At 36.6% G+C, this 15,525-nt stretch overlaps 1 protein-coding gene across 1 annotated transcript in view; it reads right to left on the bottom strand.

The window, feature by feature from the left end:
* Positions 1-15,525, bottom strand: part of lrp1bb (low density lipoprotein receptor-related protein 1Bb) — a gene marked incomplete at its 3' end in the record, with an annotated part of 323,276 nt that overhangs the window by 96,079 nt on the left and 211,672 nt on the right. Inside the window, exons 22-27 of the mRNA XM_081367857.1 lie at positions 14,171-14,371; positions 11,467-11,712; positions 9,552-9,749; positions 7,378-7,582; positions 4,294-4,458; positions 3,677-3,921 (exon numbers count right to left, since the gene is read on the bottom strand). Coding sequence (XP_081223983.1) covers positions 3,677-3,921; positions 4,294-4,458; positions 7,378-7,582; positions 9,552-9,749; positions 11,467-11,712; positions 14,171-14,371 — 1,260 coding nt within the window. The remainder of the gene's footprint in view (positions 1-3,676; positions 3,922-4,293; positions 4,459-7,377; positions 7,583-9,551; positions 9,750-11,466; positions 11,713-14,170; positions 14,372-15,525) is intronic.

Here is a 15,525-nt window from a genome sequence, read left to right on the forward strand (position 1 = left end):
GATGGCCTTTGGTTTGAGATGTGACAGTTCAGATGTCTGTATTTAAAAAGGGGAACATAAAAATGGGTGCAAAACAAAAGACTGCAATACCAAAGTGAAAACATTCATCTAAATTCCAGGATAAAGAAAAGAGCTGAGGTTGAATGAACAGTGCTGACAGCTCATGTCTTCCACAGTCTTCTTGACACCACAGCACATTTAGACCTTTTGTACAACTCTTTGCAAAGGGGCTTCTATATATCAATAGAAGTTAATGTTGAGCAGACAGAGCTAATGGTGTGAATAGTCATTTAACCATCAGATCTTTCACAGATTGATGCTAAATATCTACCCTTGAAAATATCTATTTAAAAAGCAAGCTGAAATGAGGACGAGAGAAATTTCTGTCCTCATGTAGTATCATCCTCTAATTTGTCATTTAATTAGCACTGCCCCCAACAAACTGCAACATTTCAGTCATTCTTGGTAAAGTTGGCAGTTCAATTGAAAATAATTAAAAATGCTGGGAAATTTTCACAGTTTAAAACATAATGTATTTAAAAAATACAAAAAATTATTTTTATTATGTGTTTTTGACATTTTAATTATTATTATTGTTTATTTATATCTATATTATTTATTATTCATTCATATATCTGTTATTTTAGTACAATAAGTTAAACTAAATGAAATTGAGAAATGTTTTCCTGAAAGTATAGCTGAAATAAAATAAGCTTTTTGAAACATACCATTTTATTTAAAAACAATTTAAAGCTTGAGGTTGGTAAAAAAAAAAAAAAAAAAAAATGTTTTGATAGAAGTCTCTAATGCTCACGAAGGCTGCATTTATTTGATCAAAAATACAGTAAAACTGAAATATTTTGACATCTTTTTACAAATTAAAATAACTGTTCTCGATTTTAATATTTTATTCCTGTGATGGGAAAGCTGAATTTTCAGCATCACTACTTCAGTCTTCAGTGTCATATGATCCTTCAGAAATCATTCTAATATGTTGATTTGTTGCTCGAGTAACATTTTTGTTCATTTATATAGTTGCCACTACTGCCTATAATCAAGAGACTTTAACCCTTCTATGAACCCAGAGCAACTACATGCAATTAACTCGACAAGCAGTTGCATCTTGTAAATAATTGATCCAGTGGGTGTTTGAATATAGGCCCATTATTTCTTTCCGATGCTGAACCCATTTCACTTATGTAGCAAGCATATTTTTGCAAGGGAGCATAACAAATAATTTCTAGTGTGTAAATTATAGGCTAGAATCCCACAGAATTAATTATACATTCAGCTGGTCTGCGGAGGGGGGGGGGGCTGCTTGAATAAATACAGTATAAACAGTACGAGTGCACTTGACTCATGGTAGAGACACTTGATTTGGATATACTGATTTGTTCGTAGTCAAAAATCAGACACTGCTTTCATAAAACTTACTTCTTAAGCATACATCTGACTTTGCACTCTCTTTACATACAGGAATGTTAAGGTAGAGTATACTTTGTATTTGCACTGCTTCAGCCTTGTCCGAATAGGGAAAAATACACCCTGCCTGTGTCTGCAAACTCCAATAGTAATTTTAAAGTGGTTTGCCTGTCAGCAATGTGCTGGAAAAGTGCTTACAACACTGCAGGCCACACAGGCACTAAAAATGGGAGCCCTCCAAACTGGTGTCGATCTCTTGAAACTCAACCCTCAGTTCTTTCACCACACATAATGCACTTACCATGTGCCGGCTAACGGCTGTAGCCTTAGCCCATTAGGCTAGTTAGCGTAGCCCCTTTTCACTCCTTACGGACCCTCAGAGGTCCGCCACTATCCTGCCAGAACTGCGTAGGCCAAACATAAACACAATTGCCATGGACTGTAAGGGGCCAGAGCCCAGATTTTGGACATCTTTAATAGCCAGACCTTCCCATGAGCTCTTTAAAATTAGATTAGCCATACTTATTGGCTTCTCTGGCAGTGTAGCACAATTTGTCGACACTTATCGGTGTAAAACAGTCACCCGGCTGCCGGTGCTGTGGCAGGAGACATGAGCCGTTTTGGCAGGGCTCCCTACAGTTTTGGGCTGGTTGAAATGATGCAAATCAGATTATTTCGGCTGATGAACACTCGCAGAAGGCTACATTTTCGGACATCTGGGCACCTAGCACACTTGGCTATCACAATAACTTCAAAAAATCAAAAATTTAAAAAAATCAGAGATGAGTTAATATTAGTTGTAAATATACAACTAATATAATATATTAATACTATTAGATATGTATATACACAACTGTTTTTTTGTTTTGTTTTGTGATGGTTGTTCTTGAGTCCCTTGTTTGTCCTAAAGAGTTAAACTGCCCAACGTTCTTCAGGAAAATCCTTCAGGTCCTGCAAATCCTTCAGTTTTCAAGCATCTGGAAAATACGTAAACAACCTTGACCTGAAGGATTTTTCTGAAGACCATTGGGCAGTTTTGCTCAGGACAAACAAGGGACTCAAGAACAACCATCACACACACACAAAAAAAAAGTCGTGGATCATCCAGGTAACGACACGCAGTATTAAGAATCAAGGGTATGTAACCTTTTGAACATGGTCATTTTTTTATAAACTCAGCTATTTCTTGTCTTGTGGACTATATGTAAACATATTTTATGTAAAATATTTTATTGAGGTCAGTACTAAATAAAAAAATAACATGCATTTTGTATAATATAATTTTGAATATCAAAGAAAGAATATAAATGCCAATGAAAATGCAATATTTTACCCCATTTTCCTTCAAAGATTCAAGCAGCCACTGTCTGTTTAACAGAAGATAATCTGCTGCCCTTGCTGGCAACAAAGCCCTGTGTGACACTGTACCATGAAACAATTAAAATTAATTTGGGATGAGGAAAGAGCCCATCTTGAGTCCACGTCAGGCCTGCTTACGCTCTGCATGACCCCCTTTTTCAATTATTCTGCTGCTCTCAAACAGAGCCGTTTGGGCTTCCAAATTGGCAGAAGAAATGAATGATCAGCGGGATTCGGCTCAACTGAATCCTCACCACACAGAGCATGCAAGAAAATTTCTCTGTGTCTCCCGAACATAGGCAGATCATATTATTATACATTTTTTTACAATAACGCACAGCTACGTTAGGTCAACATGAAAACTGCAAGGCTTGCTGTGATGTGGTTTGTGCACAGAATGAGCTCATGGGGTACAAACACTACAGGAAAAAGGAGGGTCAAATAAGAGTTTAAACATCAGTAGGGGTGAGATTTTTAAATAGCAATTTTTCTTCTGAATTTATGCCTAGACACCTCCAGCAATTTTCAAGAAAACTGTGATGCCTGTTATACATATAAGAAACAGAAGTTGTCCCTATGGCAACAAGGTTTTGTTAGTCTAGTTAGCTCAAGCAAAATTCTTTGCATGATGCTAGTGTTTATACAACACTGTAATTAATCTTTGATTTCAAGTGATTTGATCATTTATCAGTCTCTTTGTTTTTTTTTTAATGTCAGCACAGTATATAAATACAGTATTTAAACATATAAACATATAAGTGTAAACGTAAATATTAGTAGCTATTTTATGCATTTTTAGTACGGGTTTCATTTTAATGCGAATTTTTAATGATTTAATTATTTATTAGCTTTTTGTTAACTCATTATTAACCCCCTTAAATAATTAAAAACCCACCTTGAGGTTGTCGGCTAGGATGATATATCTCCAGATCAAATGGCTGGGCGCTTGTCTTTTGGATCACAGTTACATTGCGGCCTGTCCATTTATTCGCTCTGGCTAAAGTGTTGGTCCTCCAGTCTGTCCAGTACACACCACCTCCAAAGAGAGACACAGCGAACGGGTGTGACAGGTACTCGTGCCCCCTGAGGATCTCTATGACCCCTGTGCCATCGTACAGGGCAGAATATATTGCATCTGAGCTGAAGGGAAAAAGAAACATGAGGTGAGACCGGCACTCTATGCCCATATCAACAAGATGTTACAATGATGACAACTTCCTGAGGGAAATTCTGAAAGAAAAAGCACATCTTTAGTTTTGTTTTTTCATTTCTGAAAAACTGCTTTTGTTGTACAATTATTGCATAAGAATCAAAGTGAATCACATGTAAAACCATAATTTCATTCATTACTGATTAAAATGTAATGTTTAAGTTATACTAATAACCTTCAAAACGTATTTATTATTGCTTAAAAAAACATAACATCTAAACTATTTTGCCTTAAATTCAATGCTTCTTGTAATGTGCACCAAAATGTAATTCTTCATTTGCAATTTTATTATTTGCTCTTACCGAGCATCTGTCCACACTATTCTCCTTTCCTGATGGTCTAGGGTGAGTCCATTAGGCCAGGCTCCTATCTCCATGTCCTTATACACAACATGTCTTCCACTCCCACTCATTGACGTTGCCTCAATCCGAGGAAAAGTGGCATCCCAGTCGGTCCAGAAAAGTATGCTACATACAGAATAAAAATGTTAACGATTATAAACAGGGCTTGAAATTAACTTTTTCACTTACCAGCCAATTTGTCTATTAAATTGTTAAGTTACCGCCCATTTAGAACTTCTGCTAGCCAAAACTATCAGAGACAAACAAGATCATCAATGTCATAGCTTAGATTTAAATACATTTATTATTAAATCTGATTCTGAATCATTCTATTGCTTTCAGTTTTAAGACAGTCAATCACTGTTTGCGGATACCATTCAAATAAAATAATATATAAATAAAGACAAAATTCTCTGTGACGTCGCTTACAATTGCCTTGAGTTTACCTGCGTATAGCAATAAAGATGCTAGGGCGCTTTTTGCCCAAAAGTCTTGGACATGCGGCATTTATGAGAATGGGTTAGAAAAAGTGGGCTCTTAACTGTTTCCTAGGGCTCCAGCTTAGCACAGCAGACATGAAGCACCGTGCCTCGAACATCTCAATAGACGCCGAGTGGTGCTGCCGGTATGCGTATAGAAAACAATGTTCAAATCTTAAAGATGTGGCACTGCGTGGCGTTTCTCTCAGTCTGCGACTCTCTTTACGCTTTGCTTTGCTAATGTTTGAGGCTCTTTTTAGGAGAAGGGCTCTGATAGCGATGTCATGCAAAAGTGATAGATCATAATTTATGAACCATATAGCCTCCCAAACTGGCTAGCGTGTTGATATCCACCGCAGTGGATTTTCACCCACATTTGGCGGGCTGGCAGTTGTTAATTTCAAACCCTTACACAGTGTCCTAACCAGACGCGATGCGATAAGATTCCAGCCACAAACAATTGTCTTTCCACACTAGACACTCTGCGACTATGAGACACGATAGTCAATCAAAAATCACAGCCAATGAGAAGAGCGCATGGGCGGGCTCAGTCTCTCGGCAAGCTCCCAGCTCTCGCAACGAAATGGATAAATGGATGAAGTATATCAAATTCATGAATATTACACCATTCTAACATTATTAAAAATACATACTGAGTTACTGAAACAATCTTTGTCATAGAATACACTTGTCTGTTCACAATGAGTTGACAGTTTGAACGTTCTTGTTTCCATTTATTTTGAAGATCTGAGGTGAATTGGCTATTGTTGCTTTCAGTATAGCTATAAAAGACACACAAAATGATATTCAAACTCACATTAGACGCTTTTAACATGAAATAAAGCACATACACAATACCTGAGATTATCATTATCATACTTTCATAGAAACCGTTTTAAAAATAGAATCATTGCGCGTCACCATCGTGGCTAGTTAGGACAATAACTCTGATTAACATGGAAAAGATAACCTTTTATTGCATGTTGCAACCAGTCTGGTTAGGACACGGTGTTATTATAAACTATTCATCTAAACACACATTGACATTTGTCATGCACCATATCTGACCATAGTCCGTCAGTGTAAACATTCTAAAAGTCAAAATCACATTCTTCCTAATAAAACACCAATATATCTAAAACACAGCTTAAAATATTTATTCATATTCATTTTCACTGTTTACTCATTGGGACGACACTTAACTATTGAGTCGTCCAAAGTAAATTAACTAATAGTAAACTATTATATATGCTGCCCTTGAGAACAGTACTGCTTTATATCATTAAAAAAGCTTAAAAATGTAAAATCATAGATTCATTTCAAATGATTATTTTTCTTTACATGCTGTAAGGAAACTGTCTGCAAGTGAAGTCAATGTCAAACATGAGGGTTCATTTGATCTGGTGTCACAGTTCTCTGGGGTGGCATGAAAGCAAAGGGCACATTATAATGGGGGTAATACAGAGATTGTAAAATGCTAAATACTTGCATCCAGCTCATATGCTAATGAAATGTCTGATCATGGTTCCTGCATCAGGCACCAGAAACAATTAAATTGACAACCAAATGTTTGAGGAACCTAGCAGGTAAGCACAAAACAAGCAAAAAGTCGTCACATGAATATTGCTACAAGGATGTAGCTGCCTTCTTTTTAGAAGGCCAATTAATTGGTCAGTGGCATCCAGTCATTAAACCAGGCTTTCAATAAATAAAAGACTTGCTAATCACAAAGACAGCTAATTCCTTCAGAAGTACATTTTCAACACACCTCTTCATGACACAGCTGTGTGGGGTATTTTTTCGAGTAACTATAATGAATTAGGTCCTTTTTAAAATGTGCCACGCTGCTGTGTGTGAAATTTTCCCTAATTGTTCTTTTCAGCTTTCAGTGAAATACTTTACAGTATGTCATCCAACTGAGCGCCAATATGAGCTCTTGTTGGACTGTGGAGATTACCATATTTCTCCTCTATTGGTTGCTCACAGAAAAAAAAAAAAAAAAAAAAAAAAGTTTCGACAAAAATGTTTCAGCTGTATAACATTAGGAATACATAACAAAATGATAAAACCAGATAAAGAATGATGATGAAAATAATTTAATGAGCTATTATTTGTGCCTGTGTGTTGTGATATGAAAAACAAATCTGCCATCAAAAGCATCACTGTATCATGGAAAACACATCCCTGAGCTTATGCTGTCATATTTGAGGCTCTTTCCCCCAGTATGCCTCCATGAGAAATGAAGAGCTGAGCAGGAGAAGAGCACAGCTGAGAGTAAAGAGACAAAAAAAGAAACACACCACAACAAACAGACAGCAAGATGCAGCGCGTTATTCTAGAACTATCATTAGTAATAGATGACAAACAAGTCCCCTGAAATATGATTGCTCTGTTATGTACCCAAGATAGTCTCTATGAGGGCAAATTACAACAAAAAATGCAATGAAACTTTTTTTTCAGTGTTTGCTCTAACTGCTGTGAATGTTGCTGAAGGAATTGTGAAAAAGAAAAGCAAAGTATGGGGAAAGAAAATTAGGATGTGGTAAATTTTGAGACTAATACACACCCCTGTCCTGGGTCTACAGCCAGCGCTCGTGGGTGCTCCATGCCACCGGCAATCAAAGTCGTTCTCATTTCCCCATTCAGCTTGGCCACCTCAATCTGATCCAAGTTGCTGTCTATCCAGTAAAGGTTTCCTGCAATCCAATCCACGGCAAGTCCCTCTGGGGTGGCCAAACCATGCTGAATCACAACCTCCACCCCGGTCACACCTACAAAACAAACCACTCGCGCTAGTTCATAGGGTGGACAGGGTTTTGAATTCAGCACAGCAAAGCATTCTGGTCGTTTTGAACTTTCTTTTGAAGTGTTGAGGTCTTGAAAATGCTACTCCTTGCAGAAAAGACCAGCTTGGACCAGAATGCATTTCTATGCTGATTTATGCTGCTCTAGTCATGTTGTTCACGAGCAAATGATGTAGGCCAACTGGCAATGTCTTTCTGATGAAGCGGGCAAAAAGTTAAGCTAGTTAAAGGGGCAGTTCACTCTAAAACTATTTTTTTTTCTTTCGTCACTAAAAAAAATAATTTATATATATATATATATATATAGCACAGACTGTTTTTTTTTACTTCCATCAGTGTTTCTTTTTTAATATATAATTAGCATCAAACAAACAATATAATTTTTGTTCACAGTAATAAAGAAACTGATTAAAGATTAAAAGATAAGATTAAAAAGTTATTACACAACTGCTATGTAGGTGGCGTTATGTACTAAGAATGTGAATCGTCATTAAACAAAAGAGGAAGAAAGTATGGTGCGCTTCTTAGGTTGCGTTCCACTCCAAATTTTTATGCCCTTTACTCGCTAACTTCCATCCGTCTCATTTACTCGGATGTGCGTCATTGCTTATCACCCTTGATCATTTGAAATTTACTATGGAGCTGATTTATAATATAAAGCCCTTTTTTTTATTGTGAATTTGTTTCATGCACCATCATATAAGTTGGGGAAAATAAATAAAAATCCTATACAGTAGGTATATGAGCTGTTGGAGAAAAATAGAATTACACAAAAATTTTTTTTTCTTATAGACTTTGACTGTAAACATAAGGTAGCTACAAGTATTATGCAATTAAATATCTCAACATAATTAATAAATTATACACTATTATGCGATTAATTATCAAAACATTTAATATATCATATTCTTCAGGTAAGCGTGATCTGCTGTGATGCCAAAATCAATTTGAATTGTGGGATATAGAGCTGCTTGAAGTGTACCATCGGAGTAGACTCGCTCCCTCAGTCAAAATCAAGGGGACGAGGGTCTGTCCATATAAACTTCCCTCGTCCACTTCATGAAGTGGGACGCCTGTGTTTCATACTCCGGGTTGACTGAACTTAGTCCAGAAACTTTTTTTGAAACTTGCATACCTCAAGTACGCAAGGTTTGGGTTTATCAACCTAGAGTTCAAGGTATATGTTGATGGTAAGTTAACCTTGCTTTCTGGAATACCCCGCTGAAAATATAATTATAATAATAATAATAATAATAATAATGTTCATTCTAAATAATACTTAATTAACACTGGCTCCAAACTTGTATGACTTCTATGAAATTAAAAATATTATTAAAAAAAAAGAAAAAAAAAGGTTCAAACACTGAAAGTCAACCTTTCTTCAAAAATATTTATATTTTTGGCTGAACTATTCCTTTAAGAAACCTGCTATGGACACCAGCATACCACCATCCTTATCAGCATCCAAAACGCAATATTTGCTAGTCTTTTTAACAGGGTTTCTGAAAATAAAAAAACTCAGGAAAAGAAAACACTGTTTTAAAGAAAAGAAAGTTTTACCTCAGTAGTAAACAAGTTTTTTTTCAGCTATCTATAATATAGCTGTTTGCAATTATTCTCAGCTGTGGAGAGCTTTATGGAATTCTAACAAAAGGAGAGAGCAATAGCTGCACTAGGGGCCTACTCCTCTGAGAGAGAGACTCAGATGTGTGCTTAATGCAGCTTCAAAATAGTCTTCAAAACAATACAAGGGTATTCAGAGTTTTTCTGCTTCATTCAAAGAGCCATTGTACGCACAATGCATACTGTATTGCGGTACTATTCTCGGGACGTGATCTGCGTACTAGGAATTGGGAAACAGAATATCTGCTCAAACTAAAGCTTAGGTTAAACAAAGACCAAGAGGGAATGGGACATCAATTTGGGTGTTCATTACCTCCGGTCTCTGAGAGCTTTCCCCGATAGATCTTATCCTCCACCACGTCGGTCCAGTAAAGCAAACTGCGGTTGAAGTGGAAGTCGAGAGCGATGGTGTTTCGAAGGCCGGGAACGAGTAGGCTGTAGTCACGTTTATGAAGGTCGATTCGTCTGATCTCATGCCGGATAGAGAAGATAACAAAAGCCTCAAAGGGATCTTGGAGAAGAAACAAATTGATTATTAACACACCACACCTGTGCATTAGAGGTTACAAGAGCATTGCGCTTTGTGTTGAAGTGTCAGCCATGCACATTTTTCTATACAGCAGCACTAATTAGTCTTGTAGCTGATATTTTTAATCAAAGACATTTACAGGAACAGTTCTTCTAGAGAAACCTTAGAATAATGGTGTTTTACACTTGAGTGGTCTTTAAAAACTAAAATGAAACCCTCATATGTGGATCAGAAAGTGCAGCAGGTGAAATGGGCCTTAAAAGATTCAGGTCTATATATATGAGGAGTTCAGATGCAAAATCCTCTAAGTGCCATCTGAAATTTTCTTCTAGAATGATCATTTTTATCAAGCTTGTATATTTAAGTTCAATAATTTCACTTAAATGGCCATGCAAATTACCTATTAATTGTCATTTAAGTGAAATTACTCAACTTAAATATACAAGCTTTATAAAAATTATCATTCTAGAGGAAAATTTTAGATGGCACTTAGAGGCTTTTGCATCTGAACTCTCTCTCTCTCTCTATATATATATATAATTATTATTATTATATAGAATTTATATTGAATATTAAAAAAAGTTTCCAGTCCAGCTCTGTATCTACTAGGCAACATCACCCCTACCAAAAAAGACTTCTCTCTTAGAGAAGAAAAAAAAGAAGGAAAAACAAAAACCTGGAGATGCCTGCTGAGAGCTATAAATGTGGCTGTCTACTAGAACAAGAACTTACTCTCAAGAGTTATACGTCACTAAGTCCATAAAATACCACACAGATGCTTGTTGTCATATTCTGACTAATGACCTAAATTCAGATTCCCTGAGACAATTTAAAAGCATTTGGCAGGCATGCTGCAATAAAGACATTAACTTCTCAATGGGAAGCTCCTGTCTGTGTATCCCGCTGTCATTGTATTACAGTTGCTCTTATTGCTGTGTACCGTGGACAGATCCACTATGGGCAGACAGATATGCAAAGTGCAGTTATTTCACTGAGAATCATAATTAGTCTATATCAGTACTGCTACTTTCTTGTGATACTCAAATGTCAGTCTGTTACTTACACAACACCATCAGTTTTTGGAAGCTTGTATTTGAAAAATGTTTATAGATCAGGGGTTGAACGACTTCAGATTTTTTAAAGTCGACATTTATGTGATGAAAGTCGAGTTGACATCGACTAGTCGCTGGTGACGTCATTAATGATCAAATAAGCCTGAACCTCAAGCTGAGACTCGAACATGGGTTGCCTTGTGCACAGCTATGGCATATGACACTGTGCTGCCCACAGGGCTATTAGTCCTACAGAGCAGCTTATTTTAATCATTTATTTTGTGTACAATAATCTTTTTAAAATGCATTCTCCCGATTGAGCATCGAGATGGTATAATCAAATATGTCTTGTGGGGTGCTCTCGGAGGATAGATTTATTTGTCATTTTAACATTTTGACTTCAAAGATTTATTTTCTGTTGCACCGTCTATAGGCCATGACAAGTGACTAGTCGACATCAAGCTTAAAGCATCCTATATATATATATATATATATATATATATATATATATATATATATATATATATATATATATATATATATATATATATATATATATATATATATATATATATATATATATAGGGCACTGGTGAATCCCTTACTACATTTCTATGGTAACCTGTAAGTCTGAGGAATTTAAATACCTGTGCTGTGGCAGCTCTCTCCATCTGGATCAAGGCTCCAGCCGGGATAACAGGAGCACTTGACAGTGGTCTTATGCTGTTCGCATATCTGACTACACTTTAGGTGAGCAGAGCAATAGTCCACTGTCTCGCATGTCCGGTTGTCAGAGCCTAGATGGAGTCCGGTTGGACATGAACACACCACCCCTTTGCTGGGGATTACTGCACACTGGTGACTGCAACCCCCATTACCTTGCAAACATTTCTCTGAAACAGACAAGAACAGAATGAGTGAGGGCAAAAAGAGATTCAATTTGAAAAGCTGGTGATTTGAAGCCATGTTTGCTGGCATATGAGATTCAAGGTGTGAACTGAAACATAGAAGGTTTGGTTTGGATTGAACATTTGCACAAGACTAGAAGCTTATCGCTCTTCACCTCAAAAGTTTCGGTGTGTCTTTCTTGACTAGGCCATTATGCCATTACACTGACCAAATCAACACCACCAGCAGAGTGTCAAAAAAAAGAAGTTATGCAAGTAATTACATTATTCATGAGGCAGATACAACGAGAAACCACAGGTCTGAATTATAACCGACTCCACATGCTATGCAGGCCAAACAAACTCATTCAATGTGGAAAATGCCTTTTCTTGAGTTTAAAAGAAATGCAAACTGGGTCTCGGATATATCATCTCTTTTCAGAACGGATCAGACAAACACCGGTACTCTTAGTCTCTCATCTCTAATAGATAAGCCTTTTCCATTCATAGAAGCACCTGGTCCTTTTTAAGAGAGAAAGACAAAGGGGAGGGAAAACACAGCTTGTTGAAAATGACACTTTCCAAGGTCTCTTTGCCTCTACTGATTATGATGATCCCCTCTGTGGCCGTAAGAGAGAATTGAATTTTCTTCACAGGGGACCCTGAAGTCTATATGGAGGTGAAGAATAGCTGCTTCCCAAAGGTTACAAATGGCATTGAGTCCTGCTGCGCTGGTCTGAGTCAGTCAACCCACTCAAGGTCCATTGGCACCATCTAATTGGCAATGAGAGGCCCAAGCCAAAAGGAGGTCTAGTCAGACAGATAATACACATCTTCCTCAGAACATGAGCGGTGGGCTCCCATGGGCGAGTGCTGGCAATGCACTGAAAGTCACTGAAATGTTTGTCTACTCGCATTTCTGAGAATTATACATCGGTGACTCTCAGGAGACACTTTCCCCAGTGAAGGCTTCACAGGCAAACAGATCCTCATGTTTAGCTCTGATTCAGACGGGACTTATTTTTCCATGTGTCTGTAGTTTACAGAGCATGTGCAGGCTTTCCATTACACTCACTCAAGGATGCAACTTAAAGAGATTCAAGTAGCCCTGAGAGACATGCCGACTGTGTAGGCACAGTATTATCAAAATCTTTTTACCCATGGAGAGGTAAACACAATACATATTGATTTACTCAAGTGAATGAATCCAAATCTATACTCCTCAGGTATTTTATTCTCATTGGTAATTTGCCTTTTTTTCATGGTTTGGCTTCCTGTGTGTTGATAGACCTACTCAGCATTACTAATTCTAATTCAATCCATTCAACATTTCTTGCAGAATGTACAGTACCAGACCTCACGTAATACCATATCAGTTTTCAATTAGCGTTAGTCACAGGGTGTACAGTGAATAAGGCTGTGAACACAAGCATTATGGACCCAGTGATAAATATGCACTGCGACACTTGCATTGATTAAAGGCCGAATGAATTCCAAAAATCAAAGTTTTGTGGCTTTTAGACCATGTCTGTTAGCTCTGCGGACAAAATTAACTTTAAGCAGACATTCACATTTAAAATGTACAGTCTTTCTTTTCCAGGAATATATCCACTTACTAAAAATAGTCAATAGTATCCACATACTAGAACTTCTAAAATTACTAAAACTAAAAGTGAAATAAAAACTAATTAAAGCTATAAAAAAAACAAATATAATAGACAAGATCACATAACAAAATGAATAAAATGTAAACTAAATTTAAAATGAAAACTGAAAGTATAAATTTAAAAGCTAATCCAAAATATTAATACTAACGTGTAAATAAAAAAATAAAAAACACTGCTTTACAGTGATTTTATCATGGGTAAAAGGAGGAAAATAAGAACATAAAAATTACGTTTTTTTTTGGCTCAGGTGATAAAACCAATTATGCTCAACATATACCCAAGCAATTAATAATAATAATAATAATAATAATAATAATAATAATAATAATAATAATTTGCCATTTTAATACAAATACTAATACATGATGTAATTAATACATCTTCTGCAAAGAAAAAATAGAGGTCATTATCCTAAGTGTAGTCTATTGACAGTTGCCAAGCAACACAGGCATATTAATGTATAATCTGCCAGTCACAGGTTCCTTCAAACATGCCTCATCCAATCCTACACTCTCAGAAAAAAAGGTACAAAAGCGGTCACTGTGGCGGTACCTTTTCAAAAGGTACCCCTTTGTACCTAAAGAGTGCATTTAAGAGTGCATGGTACCAAACATGTACATATTAGTACCTAAATGGTACATATTAGAACCTTTTTGAAGGGTACTGTCCCAGTGACAGCTTTTGTACCTTTTTTACTGAGAGTGTAATTTAGAGTTGAAATTATCTTTTTTTTTTTTTATCAAATCTTGGGACAGTACAGCCGATGAGGCTCTAATCAAAGCCTCGCACGCACTCACCACAGAAAGGGCCCTCATCTGAATGGTCAGCGCAGTCATTTCTCCCATCACAGATCTTGCTGGGAGGCAGGCAGGTGCTGGAGTCATTCGCACAGGGCTGAGTAGGGGGCTTACAGATGGAGGACTCACACGAGTCTTCATCCGAGTGGTCTTCACAGTCATTGTCACCATCACACACCCAGCTCTTGCTGATACACTTCCCTTGGGACACAACATTCAGTCAGACCTCTTAAATCAAGCTGTCAGCCTTAAATTGTTGTATGTAGTTGAGCATGAAGATAAATCAGGGTAAATTTTAAAAGGTGGTGAAACGTCAAGCTGTGGTGACGTCAGATACAGACAGAAGCTTTTAGCAAATGTCAGCTCATTTAATCCACAGAGACTCATTTTATCAAAACGGCAACACTTATTTAAACATTTTATTATGAAACATACAGTAAATTACCATTCAAAGGTTTGGGGTTGGTTAGGTATTTTTATGTTTTTGAAAAAAGTCTCACAAAGGCTGCATTTATTTGATCAAAAATACAGTAATACAGTAATGTTGTTAAATGTTTTCTATTTTAATATATTTGTAAAATATAAATTTTCATTTAAAGACCTCCTGAAATTCAAGTTTTTAATGTTGTTTTTGTCTGTGGTGTTTATATGCTTTAAGACAAACCATGCGCAAATTCATAAGCCAACACCATTTTCTCCTTAAAACTGAAGTGAAAAAAAGACCTCTCAAATCGCCTGTGTTTCTTACGTCACAAACTACCTTGTAACCAATCACGTCAATGTGCGGCCGGGCTTTAGCATATCATTAACTGCTGAGCAGGGGAGTCTCAAGAAAAGCCAGGTTATCCCGGTATATTTTTCTGTTGCTATGAAAAATTGGGTACATTTAGCAATATAGTGGGTGAATTATGTATATTTTTTGATGTAATGATGAACTATATGCGTTTCTTCACTGACGTTCTAAGTTGTTCAAAGCGTTTCTAAGAATACTGATTTTTAGAAGGCAGCTGTTTGACTCTGAGATTGCGAAAAGGAACGTAGAAATGTAGAGTTACATTCAAGCTATTTAAGGCATTTTAAGGCAAAAAAAAAAAAAAAATAATAATATGCCATTTTGGTGATCAAAGAATTAAGGGATAAAATTATTGACTACAGGGGGACTTTAATAAAAAAAAAAAAAAAAAAAAAAAAAAGTCTTAAAACTAACCACAAACTTTGCAACACTAAAACCCAGGATTTAAAAACAGTCAGGTTGGCAGTCAGGTTTCCTTGTGTTCAGTCTACCTTTATGATCAAATAAACAGTTCACCACACTTTCTGAGCCTGGCAAAATGATATGGGATTTGGCATTCGGT

Source organism: Scardinius erythrophthalmus (assembly GCF_964197995.2).
Source record: "Scardinius erythrophthalmus genome assembly, chromosome: 6".
Lineage (NCBI taxonomy): Eukaryota > Metazoa > Chordata > Actinopteri > Cypriniformes > Leuciscidae > Scardinius > Scardinius erythrophthalmus.